Below are 21,928 nucleotides of genomic sequence, written 5' to 3'. Positions count from 1 at the left end.
CACAGACTGGACCCCAGTGTTTGCAGTACCTTTAAAAGCATCATTCTGTTAGAGAGGTTCAATGCTGTGTGATCCAAATACAGGCATGCTCCCTCCATTTGCAGGATAGACAATACCATCTATGCATGTAAACGTGTCTTCTCACCAGAGCAGCCACTGGCTAACAAACTGCTGCAAGAGGAACCAAGGGGCTTATACCAGAAACAAATCTCCACGTTAAACATGAATAATTCCGAGACCCCAGTTTTCAGGCCCAAACCTTTTCATTCCCCACAAAACAGAGGGAGATGAAGGAGGGTGGATGGGGATGAAGGCTCCTGACATTCCTCCCCTCCTGGGAGCCGGGGGCAGGACATTCTGCAGACAGAGCTGATAAAAGCTCTTGTATGAAGCAAAAAGCCATCATTGATAGATTTTTGGTTCACAGAGACACAGCACACTGCAACCTCTCACTCTGCATGTTAAGGAGGTGACGAAGGGGGGAGGAGGGAGATTTATGGCAGCTCCCATCATAAAACGACCTGCTTTTTCCACACAGCACTTCCCAGATGGCTGATGCACACGGGGAGTTTCTAAGGGTGATCTGAAGGCTGGTGTTTGCCAGTCTATCCACACTGTACTGGCATTATGGAGCCCAGCTAGAAACGGAGAAGCTCTGACATTCACTCTCTCCCTGGTTGCTAGGTGAGAACAGTTTCTTGACTATTTTAGTAAAAGGACTGAAATTATACAACCAAAGAAAGACCCAATGCAGCAGAGCCCATTAGAGCCCTCCAGCTGCACACAGCCGAGCGCAGCCAGCGACGGAAAACGCGCACAAATAAGAGTTTCGGAGGCAGATGCATTTTTTAATAAGCCAGCAATTTGCTTCTCACGGATTCCCTCGCCAGCCTCCCAACTTGTGACTAACGAGCCCGTTCCCAGGCAGGGGCACTCAAGCCCCTCTCAGGCATCAGGCAACCCAAGAGCCAGCTCCGGGAGAGGAGCAGGGTTTGGGTCATCTGATTCATCAGGCGTTTTCTAACCTAGCAATTAGCGTCACGTAACACACTCAGGGGATTAGCATGAAGGAAGCATTAGCGAAGCAGTATGAGTTTTCAGCTTGCAGGCCAGCTTCTGTTGACCATCCTCACGCTAACCCTGGTTCCCCCGCAGTATACAAGCCCTTGGGATCAGCCCTGGACAGTCCCCTACAGCCAGGGAGAGGTGTGCATGCACTTACCAGCTCACAGGGCTGGCTGGGGTTTTGTCTCTCCCTTCTTCCCCCCAAAGCAAAACCATTCTGTGCCAAAGCGGGGCCTCAAGGCCAGTGCTCAGGTGTTCTGCAGAGGGACAAGGGCATCTCTGGGGTTTATGGCCGCTTGCTAAAGAAATATATCATTATATAGGGGGGAACTGCAACACAAACCTCACAAACCTGCTGTCTGGCTGGGAAGGGACCTCGGGGTGGGAGCAAGGAAGCTGCCAGGACATCTCATGTCAGAGGGAAGCTGGATGGACGGACATGACTGGGGTGTCACCAACACCCCCCAAAACACCAGCAGAGCATTATGGATAGCTGGGAGGAGTAGCAAGAGAGAGCAAGGGGTTGGGGGAGGCAGAAGGGCTGGGGACATGAAGTAGTTCCACCAGCTTCTTACTCTCAGCTTACACCTAACTTTACTATTCAAGAACTTAGAAGCACAGTATTTCTTTTATTTCTTTCATCAAAGCAAGAGGCAGAAACAGCTTAAGGACTTTTACGTTTCAGCTGCAGGCCTCTCAGGCCATGTTTTCCATTCCCCCTCAATCCAGTCTAGCCACCTCTCCCCGCCTCCCCAGGCTGAGATGACCATCAAATGCCACGAGACCACAACAGATGCAGATGACGCTGTTGTTATTTCGGTCGGCACGGGAAGCTGCCGCTCTCCATCTCCAGAGCAGGAGCCTCCTCCTGCTCTGTGCCCTGCACCACGGCGGGTCCCCCACCTCCGCCGGTCCCAGCACGGCATCAGCATCGCTGCCAGCACAGCCTGCGTGACATTTGGTTCAACTCAAACAATTAGGGCAACAACAACATCAAGTGATGCTGAGAAATCCCATGACCTGAAGCCACAATGCTGCTAAGCCACACACTGATCACCCTCCCTTCCTAGCCAGGGACTAAAGCAGCAACACTCGGGTGGCACAGGGAGAACCAGGCTCCTGCTTGGCCATGAGCTGCTGCTGGGCTGATGGAGGAAGAGGCAGCCCAACACTACTGCAGGACCTGAGGGCTCCAGCTTTCGGGTTATCACCCATGGGATTTAAAGGGCATCTAACCCACCATGGATCCCCATCTGCAGCACTTTCAGAGGCACTCAAACCCCTCCTGCCTCCCCCCTGTTCCCTCCTCAAGGGACTTCAGGTCTGCAAAACACTCAACTCAAGAGCTGCCAGAGACATTGAAGTCTCCATGACAAAACACTTCAAAATAAGGATTTCTCTTGTGTTTGGGAACTTCATACAAGTGAAGTGTTTTTGGTTGTGCACCAGGCGAGGGCTGGGTACCCCATCTGCTGCTCTCACTGACCAATAGCAGCAGACACTTCACTAGCTCTGCATGGCCACAGCTGTGAGAAGGAGCACAGGATGGCTACAGGGCCCCACTTTAAAGAGTACGTTTATTTAAGCCTGCGTGCTATTTGGCAATGGCAGGATTTGTACATGACCTGGACTAAACTAAGCTTCTCTTTTACATGCACTGATTTGTCACCAAGCCCACACAAAACCAATCCTCAAGATTTCACTCAAACCTGATGAGGAGCAGGAGTAGAACCTGAAGATTTGGAGGCACAAAAAAATACAGCAGCAACCCTGCAAGGGGAAAATAAACTCCAGTGTATTCCTTACTTCTCCCAAGCAAATCCTCAGACAAGACAGACCTTCTGCACCCAACGGGGTAACAGGCACCAAGCTGCTCCACTGCTGTGGACCTGCAGTTGTGACCGAGCCTTGCTCAGACCATTCCAGCTCCCAGGGAGAGCTCTCAGAGGCCAAAATTAACTCACAGTGCTCAGAGATTTGTATTAAGTCCTAACTCTCCCCGGTGATGATGATGATGACTAAAGGTCTGGGAACTAGAGCTCAACCTCGAGCCAAGGGACTCAGGTGACATCCAGCTAAAGAAACTGCAAGACGAGTGGGTATCATGGCTTTTACGCTCCAAGACTGTGCATTTCACAGCTGACCTTCGAGCAGCATTACCTGACCGGGTGTACATGACACGGACCAGTCAGAAACCTGCTCATGTGAAGCCATGGGGCTGCAGGGAGGTGGGGAGCACCCGGCCCCACGCTGCAGTCTGGTGCCGTTGAGTCAGCCCTGTGAGTCAGCCGTGGCTCAGCACTGCTGGCACCAGTGCCCCAGGAGCATACAGGAGGAGCATCTCTGTGCCAGCCACCCCAGCACACCTCTCCTGCACCTCCCTGCATGTGTATTCCCAGCAGCACGGTCCCCTTCTCCCTGCTGTGGCCTGCAGGATGCTTCTTAACACCACCACGAAATGCCTAACCTGCTTTCAGCCCAGGACACAAGCAAGGAGCTGCACCAAGCCTCAGAAGCTGCTGGGAAAGAAGCTGGATGTACTCATTTGGAAGCTGCCAGGCAGCACGTAGGCTCTCAGCAACGTCTGGAGATGTGGGGAGATGCCACACGAGTGAGAGGAGAAGGAAGGAGGAGAAGTCTCAGGCAGAGAGATGCTGCTCCCACAGTACTGGATCTGTAACACGCACGGTCTGCAGGCTCACAGCTTTGCGCCTATTTTTTCTCCTAAAGACAGTTTATTCCGTTAACTTTAAGGAACCCAAAAGCCAGAATTGTTGCTCTAGAAACCATTCTGAAAGGGACAACTTTAAAAGCTTTAGCACTGAACCTACTGCACCCAAACCACCCCCATCAGTGCTGGGCTCCCGGAGCCCATCTCCCATAAGGGAACAAACCCCGAGTGGCGCTGGGAGCTGGCTCAGCATCAGGGCGCAGTGAAGGCATGCTGGCTGGGGGCAGGCTGCTGCAAGCAACACCAGATCAAGAATGAAATCGCTTACTTGCTCGCTTTCTGAACACCTCAGCACTCTGCCAGCAGCACATGCTCCTCAGCTAGCTCTGTGAGTGGGCTGCAAGAGCAGCGCTGAAGGAAGGAGGGCAGGGTGAGCTGCCCCACTGCAGCATGAGTTTGGGACAAACCTCTGCCCTCAAACACACACTGCCCTCCAGCTGCCTGGGTGCTGCTGGAAAAGCCACCCCAGAGATGGAAGGCACCAGCGCTCAGGGTAAGTACTGAGCACACAGGAGATGGAGGTTAATGTTTGCAACCTGATGGCAAGGGGACAGTGCCACCTATGCACCAAGGTGGCAAACACAGGCCATGAGGCATGTGGGCTCATCCCAGCTATCCCAGCACAGGCTGTCACACCACACCGGGCCAGGGTGGGCTTTGCTGTCTTTCCACAGCAAGGCAAACCCAGGACAGATGCTTTCTTGCACCACACAGAGTGCACGCACGTCAAAGCTGAGCCAGAGCTATTCAGGGACAGAAAAACAGGCAACAGATAGGCTGTGCTAAGGAAAATGAGTCACCGCAACAAACCAGGATGAGGATTCACTATTGTTTAAACATTTGAAGAGGGGAAAAAATAGCCCACTACAGGCAAGAAGAGCACTCTCCTAGCTCTCAGCTCCCACATCCTCACAGCTGAGTTCCACTTGGCTGCGGAATACCCCAGCAAAACTACCCTTACACACACAAGAGCCTGTGTACAGCAGCTTAACTGTGTTACATAAATCATCTAAGGTCAACCCCCCAACTGGAATACCGATGTTGCAATCCTGCTTCTCCCAAGAGATGAAATCAAAGTTGAGGAAGAGACCAGGAAAAAGCAGCCTCCCCATCCATCCTCATGTTCTGCCCAGGGAAGGAGCAGGGCCTGCGGGGTGGGTTTGCTGCAGCCCCTTTGTCTGAGACAAAAGCCCATCCTCTGACAGCCACGCATGCTTGAGCAGGAGTGTGTGCAGCGTCAGACCCATGTTGTTAGATGAGCACACCGATCCCATAGGCATGGGGCAGCCTTCTGCACTGCAAACATGCTTCTACCTGCTCAACAAAAGCCATCCTTGAGCCAGGACAAGGAACATAGGGACCTGAAACACCCCATGGTTGCAGTGGGGTGGTGGAAGAGGAGAGCAAGGTGCCAGTAAGTCGTTTCCCATCTCAAGCATCTGATTCCTGGAGTAAAAGATCTCAGAGAAGAGGAAGAGGCTCCTACTAAGCTTCAGCCTGACTGCATGTTTATCTGCAGCTCCCTGCTGCTATCTCCTCCCCAGTGGCTGAGTCACTTCCTCTCCTGTCTCCACCAAACAGGTTGCTAGAGCCTCCCCTACACCTTCCCAGTGCCTGTGGAGCCCAGTTTGTGTTTAAATGTGTTTTTGAGCACCATGACCACCTCAGAATGTCCTGTGTGCAGGAGGGAGCTGCGCTCGGCTCGGCTCTGATGCTTGCATACCCGCTTCCCCAGGAAGGATTAGCTCTGAAGAGGAAGACAAGACCGAAGAGACGAAGTCCCACTGCTGCTGAAAGCAAGGTCCGACACGAACGGGTGTATCAGGGGCCGTGGGGATGCTCCTCTGCACCCTGCAGCAGCCACAGCCTGTCCCCAGTTTTCTCCTCTGCTCCCCTACCCTGCTGCTCTCCTTTTAATTCTGTTTCCTTCTCGCTGCTGCCAGCAGAAAGATTTCCAACATCTCTGCAGCCAGAGCCCAGAGCCCTCTTAACTGCTGGGAGTCATGGAAAGCATGCTGGTAGAGCCCTACCATGACATTTTAGCTGTCACAAGGGTCAGACAGCCCTCAAGCGAGCTTGGACAACCAACTACTGAACATGGCAGAAACAGCCTTGACAAAGCAAAAGCTATGGTTCCAGCTAATCAGTTTTGCCTTGCCCCAGCCGTCCTCCCTCCAAAGGTGAAACCCCTTGACATATTCAAGTGAGACACTAGAGCACGATGAATGTGCTTGGGAACACAGGGCTCCAAAGAGCACCACGATGCTTGGAGAGCAAGTAGGGATCACCCGTGTCAGGCTGTAACCTCCTCTGCTGCCCAAGGGCAGGGGCCACCCTTCCTCCCACCACTGCAAACCCAAATTGATTCATTCTCCAATGCGCTCCCATCCACACACCCTAAATGCAAACCCAACACTTCATCCCTGCCAAGGCCCATCGGTACGAACTGTCCCCTAACGAAATGAATTCATGTTTTGAGACTTTCTCTCCCACAGGGAGCTCAGCAACTGTGGAAATTATCATTTGGCACATGGAAACCCACAGAAAAGCCGGGCCAGCCTCAGGAAACTGGGCTCTGTTGTGGTGGCTCTGACCTGTTAAGATCTGCCCTCCTGACTTCTGAACCAGAGGAGACTGGTCAACAGCTCCAGCAGGCTGACACAGCACAGACCACCTCACATGCTCATAGCCCATTTTATATCATTGCACAGTTACTGAGTCTTACCTGACCAGAAGTATTTCCAAATGTAGATTTCCTAGAAACTTCCAGAGAGAACCTATGCCAACCTCTGCCCACAGAACTACAGTTAAGCCCCTTACAACCAAACAGCGTTATCTGCTTCATGTCTAAGCTTTGCTACAGCTCTTTCCAACTGCTTACCAATCACACAGCCCAGTCAACATCTCTGTAAATACATGGGGCTGTGGTGGGCAAGAGCCATGTGTACCCAGCCACTTTTCTTCCCCGACATGCCACCTGCCTGACCATGACACAGCCGGCTTAAACACCCATAGCAGCACCAGTGCTTCCCAGAAACAAGGCATGTGTTGAGGATGCAGTCATGCTGCATCCCCCAAAGCAGCCTTGGCAGTAGGTTGAACAGGGGCAGACAGGTAACCTTAATGACCTCAGGGTCACGAGGACCACTTGCACCAACCCCAAAGAGCCGATCTAACCACGCCAACAGGCCCAGAAGGCCACATCACTGAAGTCACACCTACAGCTCACCACTACAGCCTCCAGACAGATTTACACACGTTTGACAATGCCTGTGCACACACCAACTGGAAATAATTGTTGTTTAAAGCCCCAAAACAACAAAACATGTCTGGAGAGGATAGAGATGTATTTACACAGACATACACACATACCTCAGGTTTATTTGAGGCAAATGCATGCAAGTTCATGTTTTTACTACCTGTTTTTCTTTTAAAGAGTACTCATGTTTAGCCTCTGATTTATCCTCTACATTCTTACTAGCAGGCCCAGCACTGTTCATTACCTTGTCTAAGCTACAGTTCATGAACTAGACTACTTAGAAATAGAATGGACCCCTAGCCAAAAGAAGTGCCTCCTCACAAACCAATCTCTTGCTCCAGTTAAAACACTGGATGCTGTGTGTTCCCCCCAGCCCAAACATCCACATTTTGAGGGTGGACTATGTAATTTCTGTACCTGTGTCTGAGTCTTTTTGATCTCCATTTGTTCCAACAGTGAAAGGCAACTTCCGTTTGGTCGTTCGCTCCTTCACCTCTTTGCCGCCATCGCTCCGGTCCAACTTCGGAGTCTTGGTTAGAGAAACTTTATCTTTATCCTACAAAAAGAAGGGACCGGATTAGCAAGAGCCTTCCCCAGACTGTGTTCACCTAAACCCCCCGATGTCCTACACCAGCCTCATGCAGCACTTGTCCTTCCCTTTTCACCTTGGGTTTCCAACATCTGGGTTTAGCGTCCTGCTAAAAGCAGCATCCACCAAGCTAAGAGCCCCACCAGAGAAGAGCAAAGCCGAACAAGGTTGCTTGCATGGTGCCAAAACTGCAACCAATTTATGTGAAAACAGAGCAGATGCTTGTGTGTGAAGCTGTGAGCACAGGGGGAAGGCAGGCTGGGGTGTGGGAACCCAAGCATTCCCAACACAACCACCCCCATCACTTGGGAAGGGTTTCCTGATCCCCAGCACACAGAGCACCTCTGTGGGATGCACAAAAAACCAACACTAAAGCCCTTGGTTCCAAGTGGAGAGCTGATGGCTTCTCCTTGGGACCTGAAGTATTGCTAGCACAAAAATATGCCATTACTACTTGAGCTTACATGGTAACATGCTATTCCAGAGAATATTCTGGCAGATGGTAACTCTGCGAACATCACTGACTGTCACAGGACCAGCACTGCAGCCAAATGCACTGCACAGACAGGGTAATGATTTCATATCGGTATAGAACCCCAGACTGGTTTGGGTTGGAAAGGACCTAAAAGCTCCTCCAGCTCCAAGCCCTGCCATGGGCAGGGACCCCTTCCACTGGAGCAGCTTGCTCCAAGCCCCTGTGTCCAACCTGGCCTTGAACACTGCCAGGGATGGGGCAGCCACAGCTTCTCTGGGCACCCTGTGCCAGCGCCTCAGCACCCTCACAGGGAAGAGTTTCTGCCTAAGAGCTCAGCTCAGTCTCCCCTCGGGCAGGTTAAAGCCATTCCCCTTGGCCTGTCCCTACAGGCCCTTGTCCAAAGCCCCTCTCCAGGTTTCCTGCAGCCCCTTTAGGCACCGGAGCTGTTCTAAGGTCTCCCCAGAGCCTTCATACGAGAAGTGGTATTATTTTAAGCAAGTGCTTCTGGACCAAACACTGTGCCACTGCTCTAACAACAAGGCCAGAACAAGCAGCTTTGTTTGTCTGATTTCAATAACCCAGCAAAACCTGGACCCTGAGCTCTAGCTATGAAGTTAAACTGAAGACTCTCGAGTCAGTAAATCACACGAGACCATCGCTGGAAACTCAGACGAGCAAATCTAACAGAAATTCCCTTGCTGAGAGCAGCCCGGTCACGCTGTCTGCATCAGGCTCAGCACCCTGGCAGGTGCCTCCTGTGCCAGCAGTCACAAGACTGCGGCGTCACAGTGTGTGTTGCTCCTTCCTCTTCCCAAGTTTCTGTCTGGCAACCAGACATCATCCCCAGATTAGAGAGAAACACTCTACTGGGATAGAGAGGTTCTGTCTGCTCCCTCCTCGCGATGGGCAGTGTGACAGCCCCATGTCTGCACACCCAGCACTCGGCCCCTCGCACCAGGCAGGGCTAAGAAAATGGGCTGGGGAATCCCTTTTTTGGTAAAGCAAGCGAAACAAACCTGTCTGACAGGGGCTGGAGGGAGCCAAGGCACGTTTAGAGCCCAAGAAGGGCAGCCCTGCTCCAGAGCAGCCCTTCCTCGGCACAGGAGGCAGCAGAGCAACGGGAGAGTCAGCACAGCCAAAATAAACACTCCAGCATTTCACTTAAACACTCTGGATTTAAATGCTTTTGTCTTATTTTTTTTTTTTTTCTGATGTGAACAGAAATAGTTTGCCATAGCAAATAATGCTGTTTGTATTGCCAGCTGCAGTCTGGAGCAGCTAAGAGGTGGGAGGCGGGCCAGGGACCACGGATCACCTCCCAGGTCCATCTGGTTGCAAGCAGGGATGTGGGCCTGTCCTTTCCCTCCCCAGTTTAATGCAAGCTCCAACAGCAACACTACACTTGAACCCCACTAACACTGCATCAGTGCTGAGGCCACGCTGATGCAGGGTAAAGCATCATCGACTGCTGAGATGTGGCCCCATCACAAAACTCAACAGCACTTCAAGACAACAACCAGCCCTACAATTTTTACCCTTAAAAATCAGAGCCTCAGACACGAGCATGAAACTAGAGACTACCATGTGTGTACCTCTTCCTCTGCTGCCTGTGCCTAAGGGTACACCTGCATCCAAGCTGCTCCACTATCACAGAGCCATGGGATCAAGAGGGACTTCATCCTGCCCTGGAAGTGCATTTGCACCTTTCAAAGCCATGTCCTGCAGCTCAGGTTCACCAGCACTGAGTGGTGGCAATCCTTGGTAAGAGACAATCCCAAAAGACTCCCAGTCAGAGCTGATGCTTCAAAAGTGACACGTCCCCGCACTCATGGGCTGTACTGCAGTCTCCTCACCCACACCCTTGGAGCAGGCTGCTCCACACAGTATTTCAGTAGCAGGATACTCCTTGCCCGCTCTCGCAGCAGTCGGGCAGGACGTGGCTGAGCCCCTGCACCCTGCAGTGGGATTTCCTATACTCCCACCACTTCTTCCAGACACCAGTTTCACGTTGAGAGCTTCAACAAGAGGTTCATTGTGCCCCATGCAAAAATAAAAACCAACATGATTTTTTCAGCGTTTGTTACCTTAAAATACGTTTCAACTGGAGCAAACCCATCGTATCATGTCCTGAGCCTTTTTTGCTGCCCAAAAAGCCCCACAAGCATCCCAGCTCCGGGCATCAGTTGGCAAGGCTCCTGCTCCTGCACCCCACTTCAAAGCAAAGATGATGGGTGACAGTTTATTTCAAACATATCTTCTCTAAAATTCCCTTAATCTTAGGATTTGGCTGCGTGGTGTGAAACTCTGAACCTGCAGGCACAAGGGGCTGTATGTACAAGCCAGGTTAGTCTCCTGCTGCATTAATGCCAGGTGGGATCTCAGCACTCCGGAATAAAGAAAAGAGCAGGACAGGTAAAAATGCAACTTATTGTACAAAATCACTGCAGTGTTACCAAAAGGTCTGAGTTGGAGGAGAGAAAAAGTAGAGGAATTAGGCAAAACCCCTTCCCAGACCAGACACTGATCCCAGCATGGAAGTGGGAATGGCTGCCTGGATCCCAGCGTCGGGCACGCTCAGGCAATGCTCTGTTTGCATTCACCCTAACGCTTGGAGCTGCTAATCCAGTAAGTTAAGCACAATTAAATACCAAGGAACGAAGGAAGCGGCAGCAGCCCCAGCACCGCTTTGAAGATTAATTTGTATAGTAGCAGAAGGATAACCTTTTATACTAATTGGAGCAAGGAAGATCCAAACTTTGCTCCTCCATGGAAAGCAGCGACCTGCTGAAGATGCCTGGAGCTGTTGGTGAAACCACCACAGAGAAATTAAGGCAGCTTGGAGAGTCATATTCTTGACAGTAACATGTGTTTGCGTTGTCTTCATTTAAGTTTTACTTCCCTAATTATTTCCAACTTTGTAATGAAGACTGTCATCCTTTTCTCGAGTAAAAGCTGGTTTCAGTTTTAGGTCTCCTCATGTTTGAAGTAAGCTCAAACTCATCTGAATCAGATTTCACAAAAGGAACAAATCCAAATTAAACGACACTGCAGAGAAACTTGGATCAGCATCTGTGTGTGAGACAGGCTTGGGTCTTTCAAAGGCTGGGACAGCTCTTGCCGAGGGTAAGAGGGACTTTGGTGAATGAGGGTGCTGTTGAGAGCTCAGCAACAGAACCAAGTTTCTGTTTGTGGGTGTTAATAAAAGCTGCTTTGGGAAAGGAGACAGCAAACCATGACTTCAGGAAAAAGTCCCCCCTGCTGTCACATTATGTTCTTAGTAAGGTTTACTATGGGAAGAACTCAAACCAGTAACAAACTGGACCCCACCAGCTACCTGATGCAAGGTGCTGTGGTGACACTGACTTCTCTTTACAACAAAGATCTCTAATCAGCAAGAGAGAGACCTTGATACCAGTCTTCTTGGGTCATTTATGACACACATGAATAAAACCCACTTTTCAGCCTCACAAAGAACTCCATCTAGATCAGCTTACTGCCCCAGTGCTGGTCTGCAGGGCAAACCCAAACATGTTCTTTCTCATGCAAAACTGTACGCTTAAACCCATGCAAAGAAATCTGTACTTCCAGTGGGAAGCTGAGCGAGTCCCTAGCTTGCTTTACAGGACAGACCATGCATCTGCAGCCTGCTCCTCCCCTCCATCCATCCGTGCCCACACACAAGCCATGAACCCCCTGCCTATGACCGAGGGCTGTGCCAGAGCAGTGCCTACACTTCAACACTGAAAAAACCTGACTCACATCCCAGCTGCTTATGCAAAGACTTGTATCACCAGCGCTGGAAATCCCCAAAGCCCTTTGTTCTCCAAAATGAGCTGAAAGTATTTCAGCTTGCAGTGCCAGTAAAAAGCAAGCAGCAATGAACAAAACTAGCACCGGGAGCCTGGGAGGAGAAGCCCAGGACCATGGGCTCCAATGCCTGTACCCCTGGGTGATGCGCCATGCCAAGCTGGCACACCAAACTCTTGCTGTGAGCAAAACAACCCACAACCCTGCTGCAAAAGGCACATGCAAGAGTGAGAGTTTCCATGTACTAATACAGGCAGTAGTGCATCATTCCATGACTAGGCTCTGCCATGGGGGCAGAGAAGGGGCAGGTCCTCAGCCTCCAGTACGAAAGGGGTTGGGCACTGTTTTATCCAGAGAGCATGGTGGACATGACAGGAACCAAACCCCAGCATTGCCTAAATCTGGGTCCTTTCCAGCCTTTCCAAAACCAGAGTACAACACACAGATATGCACACAAAGTTTCAAGGAGGCTGAATCCATGTCATTATCAATGCTGCAATAAAACACTTGAAGCTGAGAGACAGCTGGAGTCGAAGCCCGATTCCTGCATGCCTCAGGTGCTAAGGTTGGTAAGAAATGCAACTCAAAAGGACTATGGGCTGCTTATCATTATGGAAAGGTTGGCTCTGAAGTCACCGAGGGCTTTGCATGTTCTGTGCCCTGGGGGGTGGCTCTGTGCTGGACACACAGCCCAGCACTCATCTGGACAGTACAGGAAGGCCTTACCAGCCAGACAAGTTTCAAGAAGAACAGAGAAATAACAACTGTGTTCCCATTTCCAAAACTGGGAGAAGAGGGAGGAGAAAGCACAAAAGCTGTTTTTTAACCTCTGCAAGCTCCTACAAGCAAAACGCAGGGTCAAGCACCATTCTGCTCAGCGTTCAGTTCAACCACTGCAGCAAAAACGCAATTCAGATGATGCAAGCGGGAGCATCTCCCCATAAAGAGATAAATCCTCCACCACAGCCCCTGCACACGCCGTGTAACCACGCAGCGAGCAGTCCCAGGCACATCAGGAAATGGTTTTGACAACTGATATAATTCTTGCTGCTGTGCTCTGCTCTGCCTAACTCATGAGTAATCTGCTCCTGGTATGGGGATCTGTGGATCTACACCAGAAAGGAGAATTATGCATATATGGCATGCACATTTCTACAAAACCCTTCAGTCTGAACTCAACCCGAGTGGAGCGCCCGCCCCGGGCAGGCTCTGTGCAGCCATATAAGGCTGGCAAGGGCCCGGCCAGCCACCCCGCTGCCGCTGCTAACCCCAGGAGAAACAGCTCCTCGCTCAATAGCAGCAAAGCAGACACAGCTTCTAACACTGTCACCATGGAGGGGAACAGAGACATGGTCTTCAAACCGCTTTGCTTTCATGGGCGCGTTGGCACAAGCAACATCGCACTAGTTAATGCATCCCTCCTACAGAAGGGCAGAAGTAGAGAGGAAGGAGGAGTTCTCTCTTGTGATTAGCTCTACAACCGAAAAGCAACAGCTCACATCCTCGCCCACAAACCCTCCCGGAGAGCCTGGCTTTAGTGCATTCAGGAGCAGAACTCTCATGTTTCCTGCAGCACTCAGCGCACCGCAGCACCTGGACCGCCGAGCATCCTGCACTGCTGCTCGCCTTCAGTGCTGAGCCCCAGAGCTCAAACATATGAAGCCTGTGTGATGCTAAAACGACTTCTGGTATTAAGGTCGCACTGAAAGGAAACCACACAAGTGGCACTGCAGCTACTGCTGTGCCATGCTCTACCTGTGCACCATGAGTCCCTCCGTGCGGCACGGCTCCAGCTCTGCCGCAGCCATTCTGCCTTCCCTAGCGAGCCTCCACCAGCAAGAGTATGCCAAGTCCCAGGCTCAGGCCTTTGGAAGTGTTGACAGAGGCAAGATAGATTAAAAGCAGCGGCTGGCCTGACAGGCAGGTACAACAGCTCTGGAAGGAGGAGATCTAATGACCACGAGCTTTTACCCTGAGTCACTGCTCCAGCTCACACTTCAGAGTCAACCAGAAACAGGGTGATCTGCTGCACTACGTCCCTCGGCCGCTCAGGCTGGATCTCAGCTCAGTCCCCAAAGGACAAGTGTGTGAGTTTCTCCTCCATTGAGAAGACCAGAATGAAGAGAGCAGAAAGGCTCTTCCCTGTCCTTAATACCACTGGGTGCAGGTCTGCACTGATGCCTCTGAGTGGGAAGCATAAAATTATTTGTGTCCTACTTATTTAGCCAGCGGGAGACAACTCCAGCTCCCGGCGTCCCCAGCGCCTCTCAACAAACCTGCTCTGTAAATAACATGCAGCCTTTAAGCTGCTGCGAGTGGATGAAATAAAATGGGAGCTGATTCACATTATAACTCAACCTCTCCCTGCCGAAGCACCTGCACCAACATAAAGCTTCTTACCCAGCGCAGTTAAAACCCTTGTATTTACATATCCTGCGCTGCTGGGCTGGCCTCATTTGCCAGGGTAAATGCTGGTATCTCCCGACACAACAGGGCAGCTGCTTCATCTCCAACATCCCTGTTCCCAGTTTCTGCCCAGCTCCCGGAAGCCCAACGCTGTGCCACAGCAAAGTGCATGTGCCGAGAGCAGGAGCGCTGCCTCCCAAACTGGACCTGTGCATGCACCATGATGCAGAAAGGGGAATAGATGCTACCAGCGTGCTCAATAACCAAATTTCTGCCTGGGATTTTCCCTCTGGTTGTTTGTCATCTTCCTCATGTTGTCAGTAAGATGACCTCAATCAATAGGAGTTACTACCAACAACATGGGTGGGATTGCAGGGAACATCACAGAGCAAGAGACACAGCACCACTGGTGCTTGCAACCCTCATATTCAGCTCCCAGGGCTGGGAAGAAACTCCTGAGGGAATGCTGAGGAACTGGAGCAAGATGAAGGGAAGTGGATGATGATTGCTTCCTGAGCAGAATACAGTGCATGTAGGGTTTAATTTTTATTTAAAGGTACCATTTGTACACAGCAACTATTTACTGGAAACTACCTATACTGAGAAGGATGAAAAAAAGCTGAATGAGAGGAGGCAGAGTTAAAGCCTGGAGCAAAGCAAGAATCTGGGAATGAAGAGAAGCATGAACTTACGTATCCTTAAACTCAGACTTCACCTCAGTAACCTCACCTCAAGCCCTGTCAAAACCTGAACACCTCAAAGAAAACTCCAGAAGCAGTAATTTTGTCAGAGCAGCTAACACTGAGTCTCTGGTCAGGCCACGCTCAGAGCCCAGACTCTGGGTGAGGCAAGATCAACAGAGTCTGACACAGACCTGGCACTTACAGCCAGAGGAGGAGAAGGAGAAACTCCTCCCTTGCACACACACACCTGAGCCATCACTGCACTGCTTGGTCCTTCCACAGGTCCTTCAGTGTAAAGAGCCTTAAAAATGCACAGTGCTTGCAGAAAAGGCTCTTCCAAAGCATCTCCCCACCGCTAGTCCGAGTCAGGTCTATGCGGCCACAGCACTTCCCAGGAAGTGTGGCAGAAACCAAGAAACAAAGTGGATCCCATCAGCTGGCCCAATACCAGACACAGATCTGATTAATGATAATAGCCCACAGCAGCCTCCTGCCACATGAAATACTGTGACGGATTGAAGGCATCAGAGACAGCATCCATAAAGGAAGGTGAGTGAACCAAACACGGTACCTTTTTCCCCGTTTGTTTCTCCACCATGTCGTTGCTGAGAGAGAAGTCTTCTGGCTGTGGTGTTTTAGAACACCCACCCTTGGGCATCGTTCTGCCTTCCTTACTTGATCTTCATTTATGCTGCCATTGCTTCATCATCAACCGTCTGTTTGGAGAGAGGAAAAGAAAAGTTAGGCAATCAAAAGGATCTTTACACTGGGGGAAAAAAAGGCAAGACACTTCCCATGGGGATACCCAGTACTCCCCAACTCTTCAATGGCAATACTGGGAGGGCTGAGTACCTCCAAGTGCCAGGCACCACAGATCAGCTGGCTTCTGAATGAGAAGCAAGCCGGGACCTGCAGCAGCAAACACGACTTGTTTCACGAGCAAGGGACAGCCTAAAATGGATCGTGCCCAAACAGAGAGCAACATCCCTCCTGTTCTTCACCTCCAGCATCACTCCAAGCCCACATAAAGCTCCTTGCAGCTACAGCTCCATCCAGAGTGTAGCAATGCAGGGATGGATCCCCAGGGATGCGCCTGGGGCAGGAACAGCTCTGCTGCCCCAGCCAGTCACACTGAATTCCCAGACACTCACAGGACCAGCACACATATCCCTAAATTACAAAACCCACATATAAAACACACTTTTTGAACATGTCACCATCATGAGATGAGACTAGAAAGCACCCAGGGGTCCCAGTGTTCCCGGAGCGGTTTGTCCTGGGCTTCTCACCCCAATACCTTGGGCTAGGTAGAGACAATTTGGAGAATAACAAAGCGCTCCCTGCTCCTGCCATGTGTTGCCTGGTTACAGAGCTGAAAAGACAACTGATATCTGAAATACAGCAAAGCACAAGCTGCAACAGGGATCAGAAATACCGGCTAAAACCAAGGTAGGTCTCTTTGGATGAACAAAAATATCTCCTCTCTTGAGACCAGAGGCTAGAAAGCATCTGTGCAACAGAACATCTCCGAGAAGTGACCCACATCAATCACTACAGCAAAGGTCTCCTTGTACTTACGCTGGAACGGCATAAACAGGCACCATTTGAAAACTCTGTCCCCAGCTAATTGCCACCTGACAACACTACACATTGCACCCATTAACTTCTTATAATAGTGGCTGGGTTTCTGCAGAGCCACAATAGCAGGAAATCGTCCAGGAACAAAGTCATGCAGCGCTCCATCACAAGATGGGAATTCTGTGGGCGGGGAGAGAGAAAGAAAACAGGCGAGGAGAGGAGCCAAAGCCTCCTGCCTGCTCAGGGCCGGGGGGATGAGGCAGTGTGGAGCTGGGTCCGTGTCCCAAGCAGCACTGGAGAGCCCAGCATCACCTCACCTGCAGCAGCCAGGGCAGGACAGGGGTTTAAGGCTGGAGAACACCAACATGGTGCTTCCATCAGCCTTCTGTTTTAGAAGTTCCCTGGAAATCCCTTCATAACTTGCCTCATTTATTCTTGAGAGGCTTTAGGGCCTTTTGGGTTGGTTTGTGTTGGTTTTTTCTTTAAAACACAGCGCTGCAGCAGCACTAATGCCCATATTAAACCACAGTGCTAAGACATCCCAGAGGTGACATTTTCAGCAGGAGACTGCGCTTTCCAAGGTGGCTTATCTTTTGTTCTAACTCCCTTGCCTCGGCAATGGGATGGTTACCGACGTTTAGGAATGAAAGCTTTGGGGTTTGAAGCCTCTTCCTGTCACCCTGCTCAACACAGGGATGGTGGTGCTGGCTTTTGGGATCCCCAACCCTTTGATTTTAGCTGCAAGAGCAGGAAAGGACATGAGCTGGCAAAGACCCAAGCAGGCTGATCAGCCCTCCTCATTACTGCAGCTGGGAAGCAAAAAGGAGGTGGTGGTGGGGGGAGAGTACAGAAAATTCAGGATACCAACCCAGCACATCTACACAGAGCAAATGGGGAAAGGAAAGCTGTTAAGAGTGAGGGATGACCACAGAAATCCGCTCTTCATCACGTGAAGTACCTGCAGCAAGGGCCAAAGTTAAGCCCCACAAGGGCTGACTGAAAACAGCACCTTACAAAGGCAGCATGTCCACTCTCAGCATGCTGGGGGCTGGAGCTGCACATCCAGGCAGGGGCTTACTGCCTATGAGATGTCACATTCTACAGCACCATGGCTCTCCTGGCACTGGAGATGCTCCACCATCCACAGATCCGGAGCCCAGGGTGTCCCCTCCATGCTGCACATTGTTGGGGTCCCAGGAGCTGCAGTTACTTCCCTCTAGAAGCAGCTTCAACCACTAACAGCCTCAAGAACCTCACTCTGTCAGCCGCCAAGAACCAATTTGTGAATCTTAAGGATTCTTCCCCCCTCGGTTTCATCTACTGGTGCTCATTAAGGTGCAGATGAAGGAGAGATGAGCCAGCGCCTGTGCCGGGGAGGAGGCAGGAGCACTGGGTCAGCAGGGAGGACATGGAGCCGGCCACCTGAACAGATTCACTTCAACATTCGCTGCAAATCTAAGGAGTGGAAATTCAGACGTGCCAGGCCACGGAGATTTATTTGCACTTGGCAAATTAGAAACAAGCAGCTTCACTTATGAACACAGGGACCAGCACGGCTGGTACCAGGACAAGCTCTGCTCCCGACCATGAACAGCCCCAAATGAAACCCATAGTTTCCAGTGCCTCTTGGCCTGCACGCTGCCAATTTATTCCCAATCAAACTGCCCATTCCCATGCCTTTGTGGCTGTTTGTAACCAGGGTAGGCACCTATTCACGTGGAGCTTTGAAAACCTGTTTAACTGAGAAAAGGCCAGACGGATGCCAGATTAATTCTGCAGCCCTTCTGTTCCTCTAGCTGACTCATTACACTTGGAAAGCTGGCTGCCTCGCCGTGTAAACAGAGCACTGGCCTGGTTAACAGCTTGGAGGGAGTAGTGCATTTGCACAACAATTACCAACAACTCGCAGCCTTCAGTTCATTTTTAAGCACGTTTAATAAGACTCAGAGGGGAGGCACAAATTCCCGGTTTGGAGGAGCTATTCCCCAGCTCAAAGCATTTAGAAGGGCTGCAGGATTACAATTTGCCTTCTATCCTTCGTAATGTTGGAGCCGATCAAGACACCCCCTTGCAGAACACCCTTCTCAAGCCCAGCTCCCCACCAGGAGACGATCATCACCCTTCCTATTTTGTAAACAATTAACTAAGCTCCTTGAACGAGATGATTACACGTCTGCCGCACAATGAGAAGTGGGAGACCGAGTGAGCTCAACGGAATATAATCCCCCGTACTTCTCCAGGAAAACAAAGGAGCCATTTACCTCTGGCCAGTGGCCAGCCCTGGCTGCGTGCGTTCCCTTCCCGGTCCATGCCAGCCCCTCGGCCGGCCCGGCAGCAGCCCCCCGCACCGGCACGGCACAGGTCCCACGCCTTTCCCCTGGGAAAGCAGCCATGAGGAGAGGGAAGTCTGCCCGGGGATGCGGCCAGCCTGGATGTGGCAGCTCCGGCCGGTTCGGGATGGCCGGCTCCAGACACGGCCGGTGGGAAGGCCGCGGTGGGTCCAGGCTCTGCACTTGCGCTCACATGGCTTTCCGTGGAGAAGTGGACACGACACCCAGCCCTGTGGGTATGGGGGCACCCATGCTCCCCCCCCGAGCACCCACAGCAGCCTCCAGGAGGGCGGAGAAACGGGACCAGCGGGAGCACAACCCGGAGAGGGGCTGGAGCCGTGCCTAGCGAAGCCGGATGGGAACGGCGACGGCTCTGCAGAGCCAGCCCCAGCCATGCACACCCACAGGATCCGATCCTGTCCCCTCGCTGGGGTGAGGAACTGGTTGGAAATGGGCTTTATTTCGCCCAGGGCATGCCAAGCCAGAGCCACACACTGAGACCAAACACTTCTGGGGAGGACCTCAAAAGGCAGCGGGCACAGAAGGGATGGGAAGGGAAAGGGGGGTCTCATCTGTTCCTCTGAGATGCAGGATGAGGAGGAGAGCACTGCTGGCTCCATGCTCAGCCTGTCTGGCCATCCAGACAGCTACGAGGCAGCAAGGGACCAGTAGCACCGTTAGCCTGGATCAGGCCCCCTGTGAAGCCGATGGGCAAACTGGGCACAGATGTAGATGGACAGAGCCCACCCTCAACCCAGCCAGCACCGAGGAGAGGAGACTTCATCACCGAAGCAAACAGACCCAGTGTACATTTAACCTCCCATCCCTACCCCTCCCTGCCTTCACCAGCACAAGCAGCAACATCCCCATCTGTGACAAGAGAAAATGCAAACACAGAGGTCCTCAAATGCTTTCAGCTGCACAGTGTTCCAAGGCACAGTGACAGCTCTCCCTGCGCTGCCTGTCCCATCCCATCCCTCCAACCCTGCCCTCCCGCAGGTCCCTGCACCGGCTCTGCTCAGCCTCTCGCATCCTGCTGTGAGCAGAGCAGCCAGGCTGCTGCCATCTCTATCTAAAGCCACAACAAATTAGCTCATGCCCAAGATCTGTGCATTGGAGCCTGCCCATACCCTGCCAGCTTGGAGTAAAAAAGATTGTGCAGACTTCTTTAAATGCCAGACAATAAGAAGAAAGCTGGCTGGAGGCTGTAACCGTTACACAGAACTCCAGTGCAGGGATGGCAATTAGAGGCGCAGACGTTATTTGCACAAACCCAACACATTTGTTTGGTCTGAGAAGGTTGGAATACGAACAAGCCCCACCGAAACATGAAGATTTTAAAACCTTAGGCTCCTTTTGAGGACTCTGTCCCAGAAAAACAGGTGTCTTCAAATCTCTGAAAACTGCCTTAAAATAACAACTCACACAGATCACGTCCAAAATTGGACTCCACCGCACCCCCCACACACATACACTCTGCAAAGCATGGGGAAAAGGACAGAAGTCAAGGTCTTTCAACGTGCTGAGCTGTGCCCTTCTGCATCCCTGTCTGACACCTTCACCGAGATGGCTGTCACCCAGCGAAGACTGTGCCGTACAGCAGCACCAGCTGAGCCTGCCCTAAATTCACACTGTGTGTCCCTAACCGGTACATACGTCCAACAAAGCCACCACCACACCTCCAACCTGCACTGTCCATGAGCACCCTCTGCCTGGCGCTGGTTCACTGACACGCTCCCAGCATCAAAGACCTGCTCCTCACCAGATTACCTGACAAAGCCTGCACAGCCCAAACTTGCTCACAAGCACTGGTGGGTCATGCACTTTGGGAAACCAGGAACAATTGTTCTTTGTGCTCCAGCTTGGCTCTGGAGGACTAAAGTCCATCTTTTGCCACCATGGGTACATAAGCCCAAGAGCAGCAGGAGGCCTGCAAGCCAGCAGTGCAAACACAGGTGTTTCATTCAGCAGCCTTACAATGGCTAATCACAAAGATTAGCTCTTAATGAGACAGTGCAGAATTAGCACGAGGTGCTAATTCCTACGGCCCTCACCCAAAACAAGGGGCACTGAGATCTCTGCATTTCCCCGCTCTGAACACAGCTGGCTGGAAAGCACACTTGCCTGTTGGCACATCTGGGGTTCACAGTGGCACATCTAGCACAGCTCTGTCATACCCTCACCTTCAGCTCAACATCCTTTATCCATTTTCTTTTTGGGGAACTTGGTATATTTCCGTTCCTGGCTTTTGACGCGGGATGTCGCTCCTTATCAATTCTTATAGATAGCACGTCTTTCTTCACCTCTTTGCATGGCTTCTCCTCCACCTGTTCTCACAGTCAGTACGTGGTACCCACAATAACTATCCTTTCTTCTGCCTTTCTCAAATACTTATTTTGCCTTAACCCACAGTGTTTCCTGACCTCCTGATGAGTCTGTAACTACTCATGTCTAGATGCACTTGCACATGGCTCGGGCAAGGCTTGCTTGCCTTCTCAGACACAAGCCAGCCAAGCAGACCATGTTACTAAAATTAAACTGAATTAAACAATATTACTGAATTAAAGCAGTTCTTACTATTTCCGCCATTTGTGAAACAGATGTCCTTTCCCAGTATTTCTTAGTGCACCCATGTCTTCAAGGGCCGCAGTCAAGATGATGCTAAAGACCTCGCCACGCACCAACTCCTCAACAGTTCCCCAGCAGTGACTCACTACATTAAACCAGCCCCAGCATCAGAAGACCCAGCAATGGTCTCAAATGGTGGTGACAACTCCATGTTTTAATATTACACTTTAACAAGATTATATTCTAGCCAACTACCCTCTGACTCAGAATACTCCAGCTGGTCCAAACTAAAGGCGAGCCCTGACAGCACCCTGCAGCCACGAACAAACCACTCTGCCTGTGTGGTTCCTCCGGGAGCAGTTTTTCCCACAAACCCTTCCCTCAATTACCTATACGCAGCTGCCTCTCGATATTGCCACATTTCTGGATGCTGCTGA

The 21,928-nt window shown here is 51.3% G+C and overlaps 1 protein-coding gene across 5 annotated transcripts in view; it reads right to left on the bottom strand.

The window, feature by feature from the left end:
• Nucleotides 1–21,928, bottom strand: part of ANKRD11 (ankyrin repeat domain containing 11) — a 153,611-nt gene that overhangs the window by 27,460 nt on the left and 104,223 nt on the right. For 4 of the 5 annotated variants that reach the window (XM_061477322.1, XM_061477320.1, XM_061477324.1 and 1 more), the window contains 2 exons: nt 15,587–15,731; nt 7,473–7,611 (listed from right to left, as the gene is read on the bottom strand). In XM_061477322.1, coding sequence (XP_061333306.1) covers nt 7,473–7,611; nt 15,587–15,673 — 226 coding nt within the window. In that variant the 5' untranslated portion in view covers nt 15,674–15,731. Of the gene's footprint in view, nt 1–7,472; nt 7,613–15,586; nt 15,732–21,928 lie in introns of those variants that run through there. The other variant, XM_061477325.1, reaches the window with a different exon arrangement.

The sequence above is a fragment of the Pezoporus flaviventris genome, unplaced genomic scaffold, assembly GCF_033815535.1.
Source record: "Pezoporus flaviventris isolate CSIRO_AGI_PZ_B2104156 unplaced genomic scaffold, CSIRO_AGI_Pfla_v1 ptg000105l, whole genome shotgun sequence".
NCBI lineage: Eukaryota > Metazoa > Chordata > Aves > Psittaciformes > Psittacidae > Pezoporus > Pezoporus flaviventris.
This window is presented reverse-complemented; position numbering and strand designations above follow the sequence as displayed.